Source organism: Hyla sarda, chromosome 4, assembly GCF_029499605.1.
Source record: "Hyla sarda isolate aHylSar1 chromosome 4, aHylSar1.hap1, whole genome shotgun sequence".
NCBI classification, from domain to species: Eukaryota; Metazoa; Chordata; class Amphibia; order Anura; family Hylidae; genus Hyla; species Hyla sarda.
In genome coordinates this window covers 298,038,984-298,063,149 of record NC_079192.1, presented here as the reverse complement: position 1 = coordinate 298,063,149, position 24,166 = coordinate 298,038,984, and the positions used below count along the sequence as shown (strand labels likewise).

General features: G+C 47.6%; 1 protein-coding gene across 1 annotated transcript in view; it reads left to right on the top strand.

Moving 5' to 3' along the window:
• KDM3B (lysine demethylase 3B) overlaps nucleotides 1-20,149 on the top strand; it is a 62,549-nt gene extending 42,400 nt beyond the window's left edge. The window contains exons 20-24 of the mRNA XM_056569887.1: nucleotides 4,694-4,813; nucleotides 10,245-10,384; nucleotides 10,472-10,648; nucleotides 16,409-16,543; nucleotides 18,932-20,149. Of these exons, the coding sequence (XP_056425862.1) occupies nucleotides 4,694-4,813; nucleotides 10,245-10,384; nucleotides 10,472-10,648; nucleotides 16,409-16,543; nucleotides 18,932-19,012 (653 nt within the window). The 3' untranslated portion in view covers nucleotides 19,013-20,149. The remainder of the gene's footprint in view (nucleotides 1-4,693; nucleotides 4,814-10,244; nucleotides 10,385-10,471; nucleotides 10,649-16,408; nucleotides 16,544-18,931) is intronic.
• The last annotated feature ends 4,017 nt before the right edge of the window (nucleotides 20,150-24,166 follow it).

The following is a 24,166-nucleotide window of genomic DNA, read 5'->3' as shown; positions in this document are numbered from 1 at the left end:
GTCTGATTTGGCTCAGGGAGTGATGGGCAACTGCTTTAGTAGAAAAATATAAAAGACCTATGGTGTGTAACAGTCAGAACATATCCTTTCGGTTTAATGAAATAATATTGTAGTATTGCTTGTCTGGGATCACTAGTAAGGCTGCACAGGGTACTACAAATGGACCTTTCTCAAGCTCTTCATTGGGGGACGCAGGACCATGGGTATATGCTGTTGCCGCTAGGAGGCTGACACTAGGCAAAAGAAGTCTGCTCCTCCCGGCAGTATATACCCGCCCCTTGACACTGAGCAACTCTGTTTTAGCTTAGTGTCCTCAGGAGGCAGACACAGGTCTGGTGCTCTCCAGACCTGGTCTTTTTTTGCTCAGTTTCAGGGTATAATTAGAAATGTTCTCCCTTTTTTTTATTTTCTCTAGCGTGGGGCAACAGGAGCATGGCGCTGCCTGATTCCACCCCCCCCCCCCCCCGCCCCCACTTGCGAGTTTTCCTGCATGTCAGATATGGTGGACAGTCTAGTGAAGGCAGTCAGGGACTCCTTCCATCTACAGGACCCAGGAACCCCAGGTTTTCAGCCCACACACTGAATTTGACGAGCTGTTAGAGGTGGCCTTGAAGCATCCGAATAAATGCTTCCACGGGACTCATGGCTCTCTTTCCCTTCCCTCAGGATCTCATTACAAAGTGGTCTTCACCTCCTCAGGTGGACCCTCCTGTGTCATGGCTTTCTAAAGCCACTACCCTGCCGTTGGCCAACGCAGCTTCCTTGAAAGACCGCTCAGATAAGCGCATTGATAATCTGGTGAAATTCGCCTTTGAGGCGGCAGGCTCTGCTTTGTTCCCAGCCTTTGCCTCCACCTGGGTTTCCAAAGCCCTCTCGGTTTGGGTCGATCAATTGCGCCAGGGGATCTTGGCGGGTGCTTCCTCAGGCGTTTGGTGGCTTTGGTTCAACAAATTGCTCATGCAGGGCACTACCTCTGCTCTGCTTCCTTGGAGTGGGCCGCTGCGCGGCCTTTGCCTTGGGCAATCTGGTGGCTCTTCGGCGCACCATGTGGCTTAAGGATTGGAATGCCAACGCGGCCTCTAAGCGTTCCCTTAGTGAACTTCCTTTTCTGTGGTCTTGGCTATTTGGCAAACGCCTGGATGAAGATCATCTCTGAGGCCACCAGCGGGAAGAGTTCCCTCTTGCCCCAAAATCGTCCATGCCGTTCGGGTCCGCAGCGGAAGATTTCTACCTTTCGCCCCTTTCATTTCTCGGGCCGTACGGACAAACCAGCGGCCCCCAGGATAGGAGGGCCCCATCTTTCAAGACCCGCCCCTCCTGGAAGTGCCCAACCGCCCCGTTCCTAAATCCGGATCTCGCAAACCCCCACTGCCTGAGGGTGTGCCCCCATACGAGTTCTACCCTCTGGTGGGGGTCGCCTGTCCCTCTTTCGGGACATCTGGCTGGTGCAAGTTCAGGATACCTGGGTTCGAGAGGTCGTCTACCAGGGTTAACGCATAGAATTCTCTTCTATTCCCCGGAATCATTTTTTTCTGTCCCGCCCTCCTCGATCTCCTGATCTTGCTGCAGCCTTTCAGGTGGCCCTTCGTTCACTTCTGTCCCAGGGCATGATCATGTTCTAGTGATCTGGTTTTATTTAAATCTCTTCATTGTTCCCAAAAAAGACGTCGCAGTTCGCCCTGTTCTCGATCTGAAACTTTTGAACTGTCATGTGCGACTGCGGCACTTCCGGATAGAATCCCTACGGTCTGTAGTCGCTTCCATGGATCAGGGAGAGTTCCTTTCCTCCTTGTACATTCGGGATGCCTACCTGCACATCCCTATCTTTCCGGCCCACCAGTGTTTTCTCAGGTTTGCTGTTTTTGCGGGTCACTTTCAATTCGTCGCTCTAACCTTCGGTCTGGCGACTGCACCACGAGTATTTACAAAGACCCTGGCGGCAGTGGTGGCTCTCCTCCACTCTCGGGGTGTCTCGGTTCTCCCATCTCTGCACCCTCTCTGGAACAGAATCAGGTCAGCCTCAACATCACTCTACAGAGACTCTCCAGTTTCAGTTGGATAATCAATCATGTGAAATCCAACCTTTCTCCATCCCAATCCTTGGTGTTTCTCGGGATCTGCTTCAACACGGCGGCCGCTCGTCTCTCTCTTCCAGAGGACAAGTTCCAGGAGCTCCTCTCGGGGAATCGCTTCCTTCGGCGGCTGGGTCTAGTCCCCATCTGCATCTGCATGTCTGTTCTGGGCAAGATGGTGGCCTCTATGGAGGCGGTTCACTTTGCACAATTTCGATACCGTCCCCTCCAGTGGGCCATCCTCTCTCAGTGGGACAAGTCTCCTTTGCCCCTCCACCACGGAATCCGGCTTTCACCCAGAGTTCGCCGCTCCCTCCTTTGGTGGCTCCGGTCCCCCTCCTTTGGTAGGGTTGCCCCTTCCTGCCCCTCCATTGGCATGTCCTGACCACGGACACGAATCACCTTGGCTGGGGAGGTGTCTTTCGGAACCAGACGGTTCAGGCCCATTGGACTGTGCCCCTCTGCACATTTCCGGGATCGACAATTGGGGGCGGACTTCATGAGTCGTTCCACCCCGGACCCAGGCGGGTGGTCCCTTCACCCGGAAGTTTTCGATCAAATTTGTCACCGTTGGGGGACCCCAGACGTGGATCTGTTTGCGCCGGAACAGGAAAGTCCCTGGCTTCGTCTCCAGGTCTTGGGATCCCCTAGCTCTGGCGGTGGATGCTCTTGTGGTCCCTTGGACCCCTTTGTTCTCCCCTACCTCTTCCCACGACTTCCGCTTCTTTCCAGTGTTGTCCGCATCTCAGCTATTCTGGTGGCCCCTGACTGGCTTTGTCACGTGTGGTACGCTGACGTGGTCAGTCTCGTGGCAGACGTTGTCTTCTGGATCGTCCCGACCTTCTCTCCTCTGCCACCCCAATTTACTTCCGCTGCATTTGATGGCGTGGCAGTTGAAACCGTGGTTTGGAGGGCCCGGGATTTATCTTCCTGGGAGGTCCGGACTATGCTCCGTGCCTGGAAACCCTCGTCCATTACCACCGTACCTGGCGGGCATATTTCCGCTGGTGTGAAGCTCGTGGTTTTGAGGGCCCGGGATTTCTCTTCCCGGGAGGTCCGGACTATGCTCCGTGCCTGGAAAACCTCGTCCATTACCACCGTACCTGGCGGGCATATTTCCGCTGGTGTGAAGCTCTCTCTCTCTCTCCCCCACCTCTTTTTCTCTCTGCCAAAGCTCTTGTCCTTTTTGCAATCAGGGTTAGAGACGCGCATTGCCCTCAGTTCCATCAAGGGGCAGATTTCGGCTCTTTCGGTCCTTCTCCAACAACCTCTGGTGTCCGACCTTCATGTTCGCATCTTTTTGCAGGGTGTGGCTCACGAGGTCCCCCCGTTCCGGTCTCCCACTGCTTCGTTTGAGCCTCTGGGTCAGGTTTCCCTTTTTGTTTCCTTTCTTGGAAGGTGGCCTTCCTTGTAGCAATCACGTCCATTCGCCTTTATCGGAATTGGCGGCCCTTTCTTGCCGCTCCCCTTTTCTGGTAATCCACCAAGACAAGGTGGTTCTTTGGCCTGTGCCTTCTTTTCAACCCAAAGTGAAAGTGGTTCCTTTCACTTGAACGAGGAGATCGTATTGCCTTCCTTCTGTCCATCTCCTTCTCATCCGTTGGAGAACCAGCTTCTCAAGCTCGACTTGGTCCGGGCGATTCAGACCTATTTGTTGGTCACTTCCTCCCTCCTTTCGGCATTGTGACTCCCTGTTTGTGTTCCCCGATGGGTGGCGCAAGGGGCTCCCGGCCTCCAAGGCTACTATCTACCGTTGGATTCGCTCCACAATTTCGTATCTCTGCAAGGGTCAGGTCCCCCCCTTTCGTGTGACATCTCATTCCACCCGCGTGGTGGGGGCCTCCTGGGCAGTCAGCCACGGGGCTTTGGCTCTACAAGTTTGCAAGGCGACAACCTGGTAGTCCCTGCATACTTCTGCTAAGTTTTACTGTGTTCATACCTTTGCATCCTCCGACGCAGGCTTGGGCCGCAGGGTCTTGCAGGCGGCAGTTCAGTCATCTGCCTAAGTTCTTCTGGCTGGGTTGGGTCTTCCCTTCCCATGGACAGCTTTAGGACGTCCCATGGTCCTGTGTCCCCCCAATGAAGCGCTCAAGAAAAGTAGATTTTTGGAATTACCGTAAAATCTCTTTCTCTGAGCTTTTGTTGGGGGACACAGCACCCACCCATTGGTTTGTTTGTGACCAGCCAGTTTTTTTTCCCTCCTCTGGGTAGGGGTGTTTTTTGGCGGACGGTTTCCTTCTTGTCTGGGTTTGTGTTTGGACTTTTCTTCTTGGTCAGTTCTCCTTCTGCTTTGGGAAAAAACTGAGTTGCTCAGTGTCAAGGGGCTGGTATATCCTGCCTGGAGGAGCAGACTTCTTTTTTTTTTGTTTTTTTTGCCTAGTGTCAGCCTTCTAGCAGCAACAACATATACCCATGGTCCTGTGTCCCCAATAGAATCTCCGAGAAAGAGATTTTACGGCAAGTCCAAAAATCTACTTTTTTCTGTGTGTTGGACCCATCACCAAAATATAATGTGTGAAACTAGCCTTTTGGTTTACAGTTCATGGAAGTATGCAGGTGAATAAAGGTTTCAAAAGTAGGTGATGCCATATTAACTGTTTTGTTTTTCTTTTTTCATTAAGGGTTAATCACGGCAGAAGACAGACGAGTTGGCACAACAAACTTGCATTTGGATGTGTCCGATGCTGTTAATGTCATGGTTTATGTCGGTATTCCATTGGGAGAGAGTGCACACAATGAAGGTATACATCTCAGTAAACGTATAAAAGACATTCTGTCATAGTGTTGTGTCAGATGAGTAACACACGAACATCAATTGTTAGCCAATATCCCACTGAAATGGTGCTGAATGAGAAAGTGTGGATTACTGTTGTTTACATAGGCCTTCTTAATTAAAAGTATATGGACATTAGGAGGAATGAGTAAGAGGCATGAAAAATATATCATTTTAATTTATAATAATATTATTATATCATTACAATACACAAATCTTATCAGAGCAAAGATTTCTAGTACCCCTTTATCGGCAGAGGACCCCCTAAATGTTCATTTATAATTTTTATTCAGTCTATTCTGTCTTCTGCTGGTATTTTTTAAATATTTTGGTATAATTCATGATCTACAATGTCCCATGTTCACACTTGCATGCACTTCGAAAGGGGTCAGCAGGACACATGTCCCGGATCCCCAGTTGAGCAAATGTTGCTTTCAGCTGTATGCGCACACCTGCATACAGGTGAACGCTGTGTGAGCTACAGGACCATGCGACCTACACCGAGAGGATACAAGTGACCTCCACCGCCACGCAGTGCAGATGCTGATGACGTCACACATTGGCACCTGCTCTGGGGAGGAAGAACAACACGGACAGTCCTGGCCTTTGAACATGGGGTAAGAATACGTTTTAGTTTTTTTTTTTTAATATTATTTCATCCTGGCGTCTTGAGGGAGGGGAGTGTAAGAGTTAAGGAGGGGTGGGGGGGAGGTTACTTGACTACCTACCTGGCTAGCTTCCTAGCTACCTAATTAGCTACTGACCTACCTTGCTACCTAGCTACTTACCTACCAACCTACCTAGCTGCTTACCTACCTACTGAGCAACTTGGCTATCTACTCACCTACCTAACTAGCTACTTAGCTTCCTGGCTGCATTTCTACATAGCTAGCTACGTACTTACCTAGATACCTACTTTCTTTACTACATAGCTACCTATTAAACTGGCTACCTACCTACCAACATGTTTACCTCCTGCGGAGAAATTGATCTATCTACCTAAAGATGTATTTATCTATTGGGGGCTACCTACCTGAGTGCATACCTGCCTATGGGGGTGTGATTCTGGGGTCTGTATTATGGTGGGGTCTGATTCTGGGGTATGTGTTATACAGGTCTGAATTTAAATGGTTTTCAGTGTTAAACAAAAACTTTAATGGCTGTTGTGGGCAATCCCCTCCCTCAATATTGTCCTTATTGTAAGGTCCTTACAGTGAGGAGAATAGATAGGGACATTTCTGTAAAAAATAAATAAATAAATAATAATAATAATAATTAAATAAAAAACGCACTGTGAAAAGCCACACCCCCACAAACTACACCCATGAAAAGCCGCATCCATTTGGGGCACATCACTGCAAAAAGTTTCCTACATCTGTACTACGATAAGGTCACTTTGTCATTTTTGTTATGACTTGCATGTATTGCTTTATTCACTTTTCAATATAACAAGCTAAAATACAATGTAGAATTCCACTTTTATAGTACCATATAATGCACGTGCTAGCTATACATATACAGGCTCACACTTATCATGATTCCTTTATGGCGTAAGACATGCGCACTGAGGTTTCTGGCCCCAATATCACATATTTTCAATTAATTTCTCAATCTATTGGCTACATAGTAGTATATGACTGTAGGATTCATAGTAACATAGTTAATAAGGTTGAAAAAAGACCAGAGTCCATCAAGTTCAACCTATATCCCTAATGAGTCCCTACGGAGTTGATCCAGAGGAAGGCAAAAAAAAACTCATACCAGAGGTAAAAATTCCTTCCCGACTCCAAATATGGCATCAGAATAGATCCCTGGATCAACGTTCTGTCCCTATAAATCTAGTATACATAACCGGTGATGAGGTTATTCTCCAAAAATGCATCCAGACCCCTTTTGAATTCTTTTACAGAGTTCCCCATGACCACCTCCTCCGGGAGAGAATTCCACAGTCTCACTGCTCTTACAGTAAAGAATCCCAGTCTGTGCTGGTGTAGAAACCTTCTTTCCTCTAGACGTAGAGGATGCCCCCCTTGTTATAGATACAGTCCTGGGTATGAATAGATCATGGGAGAGATCTCTTTACTGTCCCCTGATATATTTATACATAGTTATTAGGTCTCCCTTAAATCTCCTTTTTTCTAAACTAAATAACCCCAATTCTAATAATCTTTCTGGGTACTGTAGTCCTCCCATTCCCCGTATTATTCTGGTTGCCCGTCTTTGAACCCTCTCCAGCTCCACTATATCTTTCTTGTACACTGGTGCCCAGTACTGTACACAGTATTCTATGTGTGGTCTGACTAGTGATTTGTACAGCGGTAGAATTATTTCCTTGTCGTGGGCATCTATGCACTTATTGATGCACCTCATGATTTCATTTGCTTTGGCAGCAGCTGCCTGACACTGGTCACTACACCTAAATTTACTGTTAACGAAGACTCCTAATGCCTTTTCCATGTCAGCCATCCCAAGTGTTCTCCCATTTAATACATAATCCCAACCTGGATGTTTCCTTCCCATGTGCATTACCTTACATTTATCAGTGTTGAACCTCAACTGCCACTTCCCAGCCCAAACCTCCAACCTATCCAGATCCATTTGTAACAGTGCACTGTCCTCTATTGTGTTGACCACTTTACAGAGTTTAGTATCATCTGCAAAGATTGCTACTTTACTATTCAACCCTTCTACAAGGTCATTAATGACTATATTAAATAAGTCAGGACCCAAGACTGACACCTCTGTGGTACCCCACTAGTAACAGTCACCCAATCGGAATAAGTACCATTAATAACCACCCTCTGTTTCCTATCACTGAGCCAGTTACTTACCCACTTGCACACATTTCCCCCAGCCCAATCTTTCTCATTTTGTGCACCAACCTTTTATGTGACACCGTATTAAATGCTTTGGAAAAATCCAGATATACGACATCCAGTGATTGCCCCTGGTCCAGTCTTGAGCTCACCTCATAAAAGCTGATCAGGTTAGTTTGACAGGACCGTTCCCTCATAAACCCATGCTGATATGGGGCCATATATTTATTTTTATCAAGATACTCCAAAATAGCATCCCTTAGAAAACCCTCAAACAATTTACATACAACCGAGGTTAAACTAACAGGTCTATAATTCCTGGGGTCACCTTTTGACCCCTTTTAAATATTGGCACCACATTTACCATGTGCCAGTCCTGGGGAACAGTCCCTGTCACTATAGAGTCCCTGAATATTAAAAATAGGGGTCTTACTATTACATTACTTAATTACTTTAGAACACAGGGGTGAATGCCATCGGGACCTTGTGATTTGTCTATTTTGATTGTTTGGGGTTTGTTTAACTCTTTGGAAATGAGTCTTTCTGTCTCTATTTTTGCGGATTTTATCAGTTTTTTACATATTTTACATTTTTCTCTCTAGCTTTTTAATGCTTTTTCACTGCCGTCCTGTTTTAGTAGTTTAAATGCTTTATTTTTTGTCATTTATTGCCCCCTTAACGTTTTTATTCATCCACATTGGTTTTCTTTTATTCCTGACACTTTTATACCCATAACGTATATACATCTTACAGTGAGAATTTAAGATATTTTTAAGTCTCCCATTTAGTGTCAGTATTCTTTTTTTGAGGACACTATCCTAATTTACATTAAGGGCTTCTCTGAGTTGATTGAACTTTGCCTAAAGTTCATTGTTTTTGTGGCCCCTCGCAAGATTCCCTTATTGAAGAACAAGTTATAATGTATTATATATGATCACTATTTCCTAGGTGTCCTTATACTTGCACATTAGTTACTTTGCCAGGTCTGTTGGTTAATATTAAGTCTAGTAGGGCGCCCCCTCTGGTCGGGCCCTGCACCATTTGGGACAGATAATTGTCTTTAGCTATAGTCAGAAACCTGTTTCCTTTATGAGATTCACAGGGCTCAGTCTCCCAGTTTATATCAGGATAGTTAAAGTCCTCCATTATTATCACCTCATTCTGATTTGCTGCCTGATCTTCTGCCTCTTCCATTATGTTTGGTGGCTTATAGCAAACCCCTATCAGATATTTTTTATTTTCATCTCCATATATTTCCGTTTTGTCTGATCCTTCCTGAATAGACTATAACCCTGTATGTTGACCGCCCAGTCACAGCTATCGTCCAACCAAGTCTCTGTTATACCCACTATGTCATTATTCTCCTCAGACATCAACCACTCCAGTTTGTCAGTTTTATTGGTCAGACTTCTGGCATTAGTCAATATGTATTTCAATGCTGTATGTTTTTTTTCCCCTATAAAGCCTATCCCTATTAAGTATTCTAACCCCTCCCTCCGCTCCACCCCCAGGTACATTAGTAAGTCCACCCTCTCTATCTACACTATCTTCCCCCTCTATGTTGTAGGTCTCCCCCCCCCCCCCCAGTCCCTAGTTTAAACACTCCTCCACCCTTCTAGCCATCTTCTCCCCAAGCACAGCTGCACCCTCCCCATTGAGGTGCAGCCCTTCCCTACGGTAGAGCCGGTAACCGCCAGCAAAGTCGGCCCAGTTCTCCATGAACCCAAACCCCTCGTTCCTACACCAGCTTCTGAGCCTCTTGTTCACCTCCCTAATCTCCCACTGCCTCTCTGGTGTGGCTCATGGTACAGGTAATATTTCAGAAAATATTACCTTGGAGGTCCTTGCCTTAAGCTTGCGGCCTAAGTCCCTGAAATAATTTTTAAGGACACTCCACCTACCTCTTACTCTGTCATTGGTGCCAATGTGTACAATGACTGCTGGGTCTTCTCCAGCCCGACCCAGCAACCTGTCAACCCGATCTGTGATGTGCCAAACTCGAGCGCCAGGAAGACAACACACTGTTCGGCGATCCCGGTCTTTGTGACAGATCGCCCTGTCTGTTCCCCTAATAATTGAGTCCTCACTACCATACCTGTCTGGCCTGCCCTCCACTCCTCCCTCCCGCCTTACTGGAGGAGACACCCCCCTGGCGGTCAGAGACGGAATCCTGCTGCAGTACTGCTAGCTCTGAAATGGATTCAGAAGCTTTACTGAGATTTCTCATTTTTGTGTTTTCATCATAAAGCATTGATCATGGGATTCATGTCTTGGCTATAAATGTTTTGCGGTTTTTGCGTGAAGTTTGTATCGTTTTGGCCTCACATTGCTTTTTAATGGAAATAAAAATGTATGCAGATGCAGAAATTATTTTGGATACCTGAAGGAAAGTCATGAATCGTTGGTAGACCTGTTTAGATTTATAGCTGGATAGGATCACCAATTTGTAGGGGAAAAATAGCTTTGTTTAGATTAGTTGTCTCAAGTTTACAAGATTATTATCTGAGATAAATTAACACACACATCCAGCTGATGTTTAAGAAAGTTGGTTTATTTTAACGCTTTTATATGATGTTTTCTTAGAGGTGCTGAAGACTATTGAGGAAGGTGATGCTGATGAAGTGACAAAAAAACGTATCCATGAGGGAAAAGAAAAGCCTGGAGCTTTATGGCATATTTATGCTGCCAAAGACGCAGAAAAGATCCGTGAGCTTCTAAGAAAGGTATGGGTTTGGTACCGGACAATGTATCTGTCCAACGTAATATAACAATGAAGTAGAATTTACTTTTTTTTTTTAACCCCTTCGTAGGTTGGGGATGAACAAGGGCAAGAAAATCCAGCAGATCATGATCCAATACATGATCAAAGTTGGTATTTGGATCAGGCATTACGTAAGCGTCTCTATGATGAGTATGGAGTACAAGGCTGGGCAATTGTACAGTTCTTGGGAGATGCTGTTTTCATTCCTGCTGGAGCACCACATCAGGTACAACACAATGCTGGAATACTGTGCTGTAGCAAAGTTCCAATTATTTCTCAAAGATTTCACTGTGCAGTTGATTTTGTATTTTCCACCCATATTTGTGTGACATATGTAGACATACTGTTAGGTGAATATGTAATTTTGCTTGTGAGCCATAATGGCAACAGAAACCATTGTAATCACAATCTGTATACAATACTGTGAAATATCTTGGCTCTGTATAAATGTACATAAATTTATAAATAAAAAAATATATATAATGGACAGTGTGTAGCCATTATGGAGCATGACCATGTTCTCACAGTTCAGTCTTGTGCCATTGCTCTGTTATTTCTACTAGAACTGCATGGATATGTTGACAACTGGGTTGTACCATTTACTATTCCCCTTAAACTTCTTGGGGATGCAGGGCGTATGCACCCGATCCTTAAGGACACAGGGTGTACCTGGTTCAGTTTAATGAGTTTAAACCATTGTCACTGGCAGAGAACGGGTTAAACCCGGTGGGTCCCGGTTGCTACAGGCAGCCAGGACCCACAGCTAATGCCAAGCACAGCCCATAAGGCCGCTGCCCGACATTAACCCTTTAGACGCTGCAATCAAAGTTTGGCGATCTACTGCTCCATGCCTGGAGCAGCAGACTTATAGCATTAGATTGCCTGTTACACTGATCAGTGCTTTTCAATGGCATAACACTGATCAGTGTATGCAGTCAGAAGATTGCATGTTTAAGCTAAGAAAGTGTAAAAAAAAATGTATAAAAGTTTATTAACCCCTTCCGTATTAAGTTAAATCATCCCCTTTTCCTATTTTTTTTTTTTTATAAAATAATGTAATAAAGAATAAAATCTTGTAATGTAATAATGAACAAAATAATCATATGTGGTACCACCGCGTTCGTACATGTCCGAACTATTAAAATATTAATTAGCTAAACTGTACAATCAATGGCGTACACATAAAAAAAATACCAAAGTCCAAAATTGTGCATTTTTGGTCACTTCATATACCATAAAAATATTAATAAAAAGCGATCAAAAAGTCCCATCAAAACAAAAATGGTACCGATAAAAACACAGAAAAATAAAAAAGTTATAGGGGTCAGAAGATGCCAATTTTAATCATACTAATTTTGGTGCATGTATTTTATAATATTTTTTAAGTATTAAAATAAAATAAAACTTAGTGGAGTTGACCGATGTACAATGGAGCCTCTAAGTCTCCTGCGGGGAGCGTGATGCCTGCCGCATCCACGGCTGCAGTTCCAGTACCTCACTATACCTGTAGGTAGACCGATGTCGCATGGACCCATTACTGCCCCACGGAGGGCATGATGTCTCCTTCAGCTGCAGTTCTGATACTCCACTTGTGGGTGTTGCTGAAGGGGTGACCCTGCATTTTCAGTGGACTCTCTACACCATCCAGAGGAGTGCACTGTCTTGACGCATTGCGGCTGAGATTCCAGTCCTCCACTACCAGTGGGAGTTGTCCACTGAATGTGACCCGGAAGATGCAATGAACCTTCTACAGCAGTGGTGACCACTTTTCTGCCTCCATGGATGGTGTACCTTTTGGTTTTCAGAGTAATCTGCCACTGTTCTGGCTGGAGGCCCAGGCCATAATTGCCTCTGTGGCGGCAGGTGTGGTGCCCTGCCACCAACATGGGGGGTCAAGTGGAGTGGCCCTGTGTATACAATTGGGCACATGTCAGGGATGGCATGTGCCCCCTCCATATGTGGAGTATCTGTGGCCTTCCATGGGCGGCACTACTGAGATTTAGTTTTCATCCTTCACTTTCTCCCTTCCATGCAGCGTGTCTTCGTGGTCTTGTGTCCTGCTACTATTGCTGGTAGGGTGTCTATGGTTACTCTTGCGGTCATTGTTTGTGCCCCCCCCCCCCCTGTTGTGTTAGCTTTTTATTTCTCGAGCGCTTCATTGGGGGACACAGGATCATGGGTAAATGCTGTTGCCGCTAGGAGGCTGACACAAAAGAAGTCTGATCCACCCGGCATGATATACACGCCCCTTGACACTGAGCAACTCAGTTTTAGCTTAGTGTCCTCAGGAGGCAGACGCAGGTCTGGTGCTCTTCCAGACCTGGTCTTTTATATGGTAATCCACCAAGACAAGGTGGTTCTTCGGCCGGTGCCTTCTTTTCAACCCAAAGTAGTGACTTCCTTTCACTTGAATGAGGAGATCGTATTGCCTTCCTTCTGTCAATCTCCTCATCCGCGGGAGCGCCAGCTTCACAAGCTGGACTTGGTCCATGTGGTTCGGACCTATTTGTTGGTCACTTTCTCCTTTCAGCGGTGTGACTCCCTGTTTGTGCTCCCCGATGGGCGGCGCAAGGGGCTCCCGGCCTCCAAGGCTACTATATACCATTGGATTCGCTCTGCCATTTCTTAAGCGTATTGCTGCAAGGGTCAGGTGCCCCCCTTTCGAGTGACAGCTCATTCTACCCCCACGGTGGGGGCCTCCTGGGAGGTCAGCCACGGGGCTTCGGCTCTACAAGTTTGCAAGGCGGCAACCTTTTACCGTGGTCATACCTTTGCTTCCTCCGACGCAGGCTTGGGCCGCAGTTCAGTCGTCCGCTTAAGTTCTTCTGGCTGGGTTGGGTCTTCCCTTCCCATGGACAGCTTTAGGACATCCTATGGTCCTTTGTCCCCCAATGAAGCGCTCGAGAAAAGTAGAATTTTGGACTTACCATAAAATCTCTTTCTCGAAGCTTCTATTGGGGGGGAAAAAGCACCCATTGGTTTGTTTGTGGCCAGCCAGTTTTTCCTTCCTCTGGGTAGGGGTGTTTTTTTGCGGTCGGTTTCTTGTGTTCGGACTTTTCTTCTTGGTGGGTTCTCCTTCTGCTTTGGGACAAAACTGAGTTGCTCAGTGTCAAGGGGTGGGTATATCCTGCCGGGAGGAGACGACTTCTATTGTTTTGTTTTTTACCTAGTGTCAGCCTCCTAGCGGCAACAGCATATACCCATGGTTCTTTGTCCCCCAATAGAAGCTCCAAGAAAGAGATTTTACGGTAAGTCCAAAAATCTACTTATGACCCCTGATATGGCTGGTGCAGCTATCTCGTTATTCCCTTCCGCTGACGGACACGTGGTAGCTTGGTGGGCTGTCGGCTTTTGGGGTTTCAGCCCTTCCGCTTCCCCTTCCTATAGGGAGTTATGCAGGTCTTGTGCGGTTCTTGCCTTTGCTTTTGCAGCTGTCGTCCTTTGGCCTCCTATTATCGGATGGTTTGTGGCTTTGGTATCTATTCTTTTCTTCTCCCTTCCATCATCCTTCGGCAGAGTGCTGCAGGATTTGGCGTAGTTACAGCTGTTGCTGTCCTAACCTTCTAGTTGCCTTTCCTTAGAGGCTAGTTGGCGCTGCTGGGGCAGTTCCTCGCCCCCGGGGCGATCATGGCAGTTCTGGTGCGGTCTCATGTCTTCCTTTCCATTTGCAGTGGGGGTGCTCTTGGTTTGGCCTCTGCTCTTCTCTCCAGCAGTCTCTCTGCTTTGGGTGTCTCAGGTCCTTCTTCCTGTGGCTCTTCTGTTTCGTCTGCCTTTGGATCTCCGAGGTTCTGCGTCCGTTCCGGTTGCGGCATGTCAATCCTCCTGCTTGTTTACTGTCAGTTTTTCCATACTTGGGTGACTGTCTTGGTGGGCGACCTCCCGTGTCGAGACCGTGCCTTCTGTTCCGGTGCATTCTAACTTCGGCTGGACTGGCACCTCAGCTGGGTCCCATTTTGTCTTCCTCTTTGTCACTTGGTTTTTCTGGGATGCTTCCTCCTGGAGTCTTCCGGTCAGTTCTGACCGTTTGGATCCAGTACTGGTTTGGACTTGTTTGTCCTCTTGTCTCTTGTGTCTACGAGTGATGGGCGGCGCAGTGATTCCAGTGGTAGCAGGGCCTGTTACTCTGCCCACCGTTCTCTTCTAAGGTATTGGACTCCTTCCCTTGTGGCTCTAGACTCGTTCAGGACCCTCTCCCTCATTCTACTTTTTTCAGGGCCTTCTTGCTTTATGCTGCCTTCCAGGTGAATGTTCCTTGTCTCGTTCTCTGGGATGGTTTACCTGACACTTCAACCTTGGTGTTTTTTTTTTTTTTGTCTCTGGCCTTTGGCGGGGTTCCTGTCCCAGTTTTCTCCGCTAGTCCTGCAGGGGGTGGTCTCCTTCCACCTCTCTAACTCTGGTCTCGGCCTGAGCACACGTTGCCTGAGGTGTCCAACTGGGGTTTGCTCAATATCAGCTGGTGTGGGACTCCAAGGTCCCTCTACTTATTTCTGGATCTTGGACACTCTGGTTGTGATGACGGCTGTTGCCGGACGGCTCTTGCTTTCTCACTGTCCAGTTTGCATACCTTCGACTCTCTTCGGGGCCCTGCGGACCATGTGGTCAAGGGCCTTTAGGTCATCCAGGTTAGCCCTGTCTGACCAATATGCGCTTCCTATACAGGCATAGTCCTTCCTGTCATGCACTTTTTCCCCACCTTCCGACGTACTATTTTTAGTTTTCTTTTCAGCCCAGTTTTGGGACTGTGGCTTCAGTACCTGGGCCCCTCGGTCGGCAATGGTTGTCCATGCCCTAGCCTTCTTCCTGGCTGGCTCGTCTTGCACCCAAGTCTGGGCATTAGTCTTGTTATTTCTCTTCATCCTTTCTAGCGGCTTCTGGTTTCTGCCTTCTGGCCTTCTTGCTGAGCGTGCTCCTGCTGTTGAGGCGGGGTTTTCCCTTCAAGCATCTCCAGACAGTTTCTCTTATGGCGGTTGGTGTCTCCTCACCATGTTTGCTTGGATGTATCGCTGAATTGGGTTCTCTTATCGCTATTTTCCACGTTTGGCCAGGCCTTGAGGGTCCTGCATCTTGTGTCTTTTTGTCGGAAGTCAATTCCGTACTCCTGCCAGGACTTTGTTTGCCCAGCAGGCCTCCAGGGCGACCATTTCTCATCGCATTTGGCGGTAGATTGCTCTATTTAGTCTCTGGACTGGCCTTCCTTTCTCTGGCGGTTGTTTTTCCCACCCCAAGGATTGCTTTAGGACGTCCCATGGTCTCTGTGTTCCCCAATGAGGCAACTGAGAAAAGGAGATTTTTTGTACTCGCCGTAAAATCTTTCTCTTAGCCTTCATTGGGGAACACAGCACCCACCCATTTACGGTCCTGTTGTTACTTTCTGATGTCCTTCGGACTTATCTCCTTTGTGGTTTGGCTTCTCCTACTGCTTTGTGACACAACTGATTAGCTCAGTGCATGTGGGCGGGTATATCCTGCTGGAAGGAGCCAACTTCTTTTTATGTCTAGTGTCAGCCTCCTAGTGGACAGTAGCATATACCCATGGTCTCGGTGTTTCCCAATGAAGGCTACGAGAGAGAGATTTTACCAGATATGTTAATCTCAAGTGGTCTGACTGTCTGAAGGAGACTACATGTTCACTTCTGTGGTATCCTCACTGTTTCTTCTTAATGTCATGTAACTGAGAACTAGATGTCCTATCATTTTCTTATTGGGGAGATTTACACCTGTGCATAGGAAAAGTGGAGCAGTTACCCAGAGCAACCAACAGATTGCTTTTATTTTTCAAATGCCTTTTCAAAAATGAAAGAAGCAATCTGTTGGTTGCTATGGACAACTGCTCCACTTTTCCTTTACACAGGTTTTGGTAAATCTCCCCCATTGTGCCACAATTCTGAACCAAACTTAAGATTTTGAGACCACAGTTGGATGTTACTTTGTTTTATACAGTTATAGTCTGTTGTTTTACATCATGTATATCTCCTTTAATCTGAAGGTCCACAATTTATACAGCTGTATAAAAGTAGCAGAAGACTTTGTCTCTCCAGAACATGTGAAACACTGCTTCCGCCTGACACAGGAATTTAGGCACTTGTCAAATACACATACAAACCATGAGGACAAATTACAGGTATAGTTCCAATTCTGTTACTAAGAAAAACTATCATGCATTTAAACATGAAATGTTAACATTTTATTAATTTTAATTTCACACGTTGTTCTGTATATATAAGCATTTAAAGGCTATGGACACCTTTGCCTTGCAATATTTGTTCTTTGACTTCCAAAAGGAAAAATTAAGCAACATTCTAAATCATCTTTATTAAAAAAAAAAAATGGGTATGAGTGTACAGAGCAGAGAGGACACACAGCAGAGTCTGCAATGGATAGAGGGATAATCTCACAGGCTGTGTAGAGAGGGGAGCGCACACAGCAGACTGTAGAGGAGAGAGGGGAGCGCACACAGCAGACTACAGAGGAGAGGGGAGCGCACACAGCAGACTGCAGAGGAGAGAGGGGAGCGCACACAGCAGATTACAGAGGAGAGGGGAGCGCAGACTGCAGAGGGGAGAGGGGAGCGCACACAGCAGATTACAGAGGAGAGGGGAGCGCACACAGCAGACTGCAGAGGGGAGCGCACACAGCAGATTAGAGGAGAGGGGAGCGCACACAGCAGACTGTAGAGGAGAGAGGGGAGTGCACACAGCAGACTACAGAGGAGAGGGGAGCGCACACAGCAGACTGCAGAGGGGAGAGGGGAGCGCACACAGCAGACTGCAGAGGAGAGAGGGGAGCGCACACAGCAGACTGCAGAGGAGAGAGGGGAGCGCACACAGCAGACTGTAGAGGAGAGAGGGGAGCGCACACAGCAGACTGTAGAGGAGAGAGGGGAGCACACACAGCAGACTGTAGAGGAGAGAGGGGAGCGCATACAGCAGACTATAGAGGAGAGAGGGGAGCGCAGACGAGAGAGGGGAGCGCACACAGCAGACTGCAGAGGAGAGAGGGGAGCACACACAGCAGACTGTAGAGGAGAGAGGGGAGCACACACAGCAGACTGTAGAGGAGAGAGGGGAGCGCACACAGCAGACTGTAGAGGAGAGAGGGGAGCGCACACAGCAGACTGTAGAGGAGAGAGGGGAGCGCACACAGCAGACTGTAGAGGAGAGAGGGGAGCGCACACAGCAGACTGTAGAGGAGAGAGGGGAGCGCACACAGCAGACTGTAGAGGAGAGAGGGGAGCGCACACAGCAGACTACAGAGGAGAGAGGGGAGCGCACACAGCAGACTACAGAGGAGAGAGGGGAGCGCACACAGCAGACTGTAGAGGAGAGAGGGGAGCGCACACAGCAGACTACAGAGGAGAGAGGGGAGCGCACACAGCAGACTGCAGAGGAGAGAGGGGAGCGCACACAGCAGACTGCAGAGGAGAGAGGGGAGCGCACCCAGCAGACTGCAGAGGAGAGAGGGAAAAATCACACAGGGTCCTGATTAACTATTGTGAACCCAAGCTGCTTTTGTCGAGTTGTCTTCCAAAATGTGGCGCAGTGTGCTACAAATTCTGTCTGCATCAAAGTTTGTAGTACAATGCGCAAAGAAATGGGGTGTGCCAATTCAGAAAAGGGTGTATCCAACCCAGACAAGGGGCACGTTCTCACAACCCCACCTATTTACTATGAAATTCACACAAAATCCTATAAATAAATGGCTGGAAATTCCGACCAAGAAAAAGCTGGTCAGAACTTTCCTGACCTGTGTGTCCCAATAGTTAATAGTGTGGAATCCTGCAAGTCTGATACATTCCACACTAATAAAAACCCAGTGATCTGTGTATGAGGGTAGAAAGAGGAGGGGACACACAGACTCTGCAGCGAAGAGAGGGAAAATTACAGAGTGTATGTACAGAGCAAAGACAGGAGACACAGCAGGCTGCAGAAGATGGAGGGAAAATCACAAACTCCTCAGTATCTGTGCCTGTGAACACTAGGGAGGAGATAGCACCCTCTATAACCCATAAGGGATATCAGTACAGAAATGTAGCAGCATCCTGGAGACACAGACCTGGACAGTTAGTTTACAAACAGCTCTCACCTCCTAGTGACATGAGAGCTATTCTTGCCAGAGCGCTCTGCTACTGTGCCGGAGTGCAGTGCTCACGTGACAGGCGACTCGCGTCATTAGGACGTGAGAGCTGTTTGTAAACTAACTGCACTTGTGCTCCTGCCTCAGAGCGCAGCGCAGAATTTGAATATACTAATAGAGGCAGATTGTTTCAGGAGACAGATAGAAGCACGTCATGCTGGGGACGGACACGTCTCCTTCCTGCCGACTGCCAGGCTACCAGCGGTCAGACCCCCCCCCCCCCCCCCCCCCCTGCGATCCTTCAGATAGGGGATAAGTTATTTTGCACTACAGTATTCCTTTAATTATGTAGATTGAAAAACAATAAGCAAAATGGTAAATTCCGATAGTGCCCTAGAGAGTATACTTTTTAAAACCCTTTTTGCTTTTATTTCAGGTGAAGAACATTATCTACCATGCAGTCAAGGATGCTGTTGGCACGCTCCGGGCTCATGAGTCTAAACTGGCGAGATCATAGAAAATTGTAACCGGACCCCCTAAACTTTTGGATTTTTTTTACTTTGACTAGAGGCAAACGTCAAAACAGTGTGAATCCATTGTACAACCCAGACACTTTTCTATCCAGCCTCATAATCACATGTACTATAGACGTCTCACTTATGCACTTGACTGAAAGGTGTCTATTTACTGTTTCTGCCTTCAGCTTTAACCACCTGATTTCTGGAAAACTGTGCTTCTGGTAGAATTCTGGACTAAAACTGTAGAAGAGCATGTTTGGCTTCTCGGGCATAGTTTTCCAGTCTTGGAGAAATCTACAAAATCAATTCAAGATGAACTAACATAGTTAATACATGAAAAAGAAACTCTTCACATTGCACCCACATGTCTAACACAATGGATAATTTAATCCTTGTAGTTATTTGCAATACAAACCAACTTGTTAAAACCTTTAATAGCATAGTTCAATATGCTAGCTCTCAATAAAGTGGAGGGTGCTGCAGTCATGCTTTTTTCTGGGGAAAGCAAGTGATCCGAAATGTATTTATTAATTGGTTTGTAGCAGAGCAGTTACTCTTTCATGAAGTTAGACATTTTTAGACCGTTTGAAGACCACCTCTGTTTTCCTGTATTTCCAACAAGGCACATCGCATTTAGTCTTCCTTTCCAATTGACTTTTCTCTGTAGAGTCATTCATATAAGAGGATAAGCAGTGGGTAGGGTCAGAAAACCCTAGAACCATCCAAGTGACAGAGTAAGCCATTATTGGACATCCACACCATTTCCATTAAATGTATATAGTTGCTGTAGCAACTTCATCTAAAATCATCCATTTCATTCAACAATTATATCCACACAAATAAAAACATCATTTTTTTTTTTTTTAGCCTGTGGAATATTTTGAGAGTAATTTTTGAGGCAAATTAAATGGAGTCAGATATCATAGGTATAAGGAACTTTCCATATTGACTTTTGGAAGGTGATCATTTCCCTGCCTGTATTGTTGTGCCACTTTGCAGGTCTGTTTATATATTCAGTTACACAAGTTTTTTAAGTGAATTACTGTAGATGACTTTTAATTTGACTTCCTGTACTTTGATTTTGTGAAGGGCTGACTAGGGTTTCCATGTTCTTATTAAAGTACAATGAATCTCTAGCTTGAGTTGTTTTTTTCCCCTCTTTTTACTAAATAGTTTCCTGCCACCTTCATAATATACTAATGAATGTTGCGGATGAGTGGCCTGCTCTCTGTGCGCTCACTCATGACCTTCATTAGCATAATAATAAAGGGGGCAGGGCAGACAGAGAATATGGAGGAGGCAAGGAAACTGGGTGAGCCGGCCCCCTGTCTCCAGTGCATGCTGGTACGCAATGCAGCTGAAGTACAGTGCCAGAACTCTGCATATACTAAACAGATTTAAGAAACTGACCCCTCTTTGTAAAGCTGTTCATCCTCACTATAACTCAGTATATTGGGTTTAGTGCAGTGGAACAGGGTGTCTGATTCTCTTTAAAGGGGTACTCCGATCATGTAAAACTTATCCCCTATCCATAGGAACATCATCTGAGGCAGCGCTTTGCTAAGACCAGTTTGTCTTAAAGGTGGGGACCAGAGTGCTTTGAGGTAAGGGATGGGCCCAGTTCTGGAGATAATGGGGGGGGGGGGGGTCCAGCAGTTAGATCCCCTGCAATCAAACACTTATCCCATATCCTGTGAATAAAGGGATGTGTTTTACATAATCAGAATACCCCTTTAACCTAAGGGACTCATTTAGTAATTTTATTATCTCTAAATAAGTGACAAACCTTGTGTGCCCTCCCCCTTTCTGCCAGGAATGGAGACTCCCACCTTCCAATGAAAGCATCTATAGGGCTCACAGTAGTACACGTATATCCCTGTTGGCACTCCATAAGCAGTGCACTACATAGTAACTGAAGGCAGGGTTTTTTTTTTTTTTTTCAATTTCACCCAAAAATTACATGTTTCTCTATCGGCTCCGTTGGGGGACACCGACCATGGGTATATGCTGCTGTCTCTAGGAGGCTTGACACTATGGCAGCAGAAAAGTCGCTCCTCCCAGCAGGATATAACCGCCTCCAGGCCACTGAGCTAATCAGTTTTAGCTTAGTGTCTTAAGGAGGTAGACACTGGTCTGGGTCTTCCAGACCAGGTCTCATGTTTTTTGTTTTCCTAGGTTAGGGAAGTGTTAGTTTTTTATTCCTTTTTCTTTCCATTTTCAGGTGGGGAGCATTCACTGTTTCCCCATTTGCGATTGAGGGGGCACAGGCATTGAGGATGTACTGTCAACCCCCTATTGCCAACGGCCAGCGCCTGGGGTTGTACATCATGGGTCCGGGTCCCCCACCTTTCCCTGCTTGTCGCGCTGTTGCAGCCCGGCATGATGCAGGTGACAAAACTGGCTGAAGACTTCATTAGGTAAGTGTCTTCTGACTAAGGTCAGTATTTTTCCTTCTCTCCACAGGTCCTGGTGGATGAGGGGGACAAAAGGGTTCTTGCAACCTCTGGAGACCCCTGATTTTCAGACCACTATGCACTATATAGGGGTCATGGGGGCCTGCCAGGAGGAACTTGTTCCTCCTTATTTACATACTGGGGGTCCTTTTCACTTTATTTGGTATCGTGGTGGAATGCAGTGGTGCAGTGGACCTTCTCCCTGCGTTCGGGGCCGAGATTTCTGTGCGCGCGGCTGCCGGCTACAGCCGCAGGCGGCACTTTCACTTCGGGTGAGCCGGCTGCCTCCGGCGCTCGGTCAGCTGTATGCTGCCGGCATTATGCTTTGCCCGCTCCCTTCCCCTGTCTGTCGCATATACTCGGGGCCGGGAGCGGACGCCATTACCGCATGTGTCCCGTGCAGCGTAGCTCCGCCTACCCACCTAGCAGCACGAAAAATTCACACCTATCGGCGCTGTGCGCGCGCTGAGGGGGGCTATCAGGGCCAATCAGCTGTGCCCTTGATCTAGCTCGGCACCCAGCTACTTAGTTCCAGCGTATTCACCTAGCTTGCCGGACTTCTCACAGCAGCTGACCTGTTTGGGACATAGACTTGGGTGAGACCGTTTCTTTTTAGTATGTCCGAGCCCAGACCTGTTCCTCCCTCTAAACCGATAACTGGAACCCTGGTCACTTATTACACCTGTAAGGGCTGTAACACTAAAATGTCTGGTTCCGCTGAACCCACTTGCTCTGCCTGCACCACTGCTCCCCCAGACCCCCCTGCCATTTCTGCTCAGGATGTCTCCCCAGACCCTGTGGGTTCGGCTGTCCCTCCAGTCTGGGTTTCCTTCCTCTCCCAGTCTATAGCCGACTTGGCTCAGGTCTCCCGCTCTGTGGTGACAGCCTTGGAGAGGTCCTCCCTATACCCGCCCTCCAGAGGGACCCGTTCTCCTTCCCCCTATACTGACCGCTCTCGCAAGCGTAATAGGGGTGTTTCATCAGAGTCATCCCCCGGGTCTTCTGACAGGCACGGGTGCTCCCCTCGCAGGTATTGCCCCGCTGCTCCAGCAGCTAGCAGGCATCCCTCTTTTAGAGGACGCTCCCATGGTCGCTGCTCTGGCTCCCCTGAACCGCGTACCACGTCAGCTTCTCCCTCATCCAGGGCCGCCTCAACACGTTCCCATTCTCCTGGAGAACTTGCGGATGAAGTTTCCGATTCTGCATCTGACTCGGAGGACCAATCGGATATGGCTGACACGGTGAACTCCTTGGTTTCAGCCATAAGAGACACCTTTCATCTAGAGGACCCAGGAACTTCGGACGTAGCTCCAGAAGTATCCTTTCATCGTGCCCGTCCGGCACCCAAGGTGTTCAGCTCTCATGCTGAATTCGACGCCCCTCTGGAATCCGCCTGGCGGCATCCTGACGAAATGTTTCAGGAAGCAAAGAAGGTTCAAGTGCGGTACCCTTTTGCCAAGGACTTCATGTCAAAGCGGTTCCCATCTCTTTGGCAAGCGCCTGGATGAGATCAGCTCAGGCGATGGGCGGCAAGAGTTCCTTATTACCTCAGAATAAGGCTCGCGCTACTTCCTGTAGGAATTCCTCTTCCTTCCGGTCCTTTCGGACTTTTGGTCCCAATAAAGGGTCTGGGCAGACGCCTTCGAGGGACAAAAAGGTTCCCTCCTTCCGGGCGCGACCCTCTTGGAAGACGGACAATCGTTCCGGCCGTTTTGCGGCCAAATCAGGCACCTGCAAACCTACTTCTGCATGAAGGGACGCCACCACCCGCAGATTTTTCTCGGATGGGAGGTCGTCTCTTATTCTTCCGGGACTCCTGGGTCAGGGACATGGTGTCCAATGGATACCGGATCGAATTTGCCTCTCTACCGAGGGATCGTTTTTTTTCTGTCTGGGGCCCCCCGATCCCCTTCGCTAGCAAGGGAGTTCCGGGGGGCACTTCAGTCCCTTCTTATCCAGGGAGCCATTGTCCCGGTCCCTTCCAGGGAGCGCTTTCGGGGCTTTTATTCCAACCTTTTCGTGGTTCCCAAGAAAGGCGGCTCTGTGCGGCCAATCTTGGATCTCAAGCGTCTCAACCAACATCTTCTAATCCGCAATTTCCGAATGGAATCTCTCCGTTCAGTGGTGGCGTCCATGGATTAAGGGGAGTTTCTTTCCTCGGTGGACATCAAGGATGCCTACCTCCACATCCCAATATTTCCCGGCCACCAGCGGTACCTCCGCGTTGCGGTTCCGCAAGGTAATTTTCAATTTGTGGCACTCCCCTTTGGTCTGGCCACTGCTCCATGGGTCTTTACCAAGATCCTGGCACCTGTGATAGCCCTGCTTCGGTCGAGGGGTGTCTCAGTAATCCCTTACTTGGAGGACCTCCTCATCAAGGCTCCTACCAGAATCTGGAGAATGCGACTCTCACTCTCCAGACCTTATCTCGTTTCGGGTGGATGATCAACCGATACAAGTCCGTCCTTTCCCCCACCCAGTCTCTGGTCTTCTTGGGGCTCCAGTTCGACGTGGCCTCTGCCCAGATTCGTCTTCCGCCAGACAAACGACTGACTCTCTTGTCAGGAGTCCGCTCCATTCGGACGTAGGCCCCAGTCTCCATCCGTCTTTGCATGGAAGTCCTGAGTCGGATGATGGCGGCCATGGAGGCTGTGCCTTTTGCCCAGTTCCATTACCGTCCTCTTCAACTGGTGATTCTCT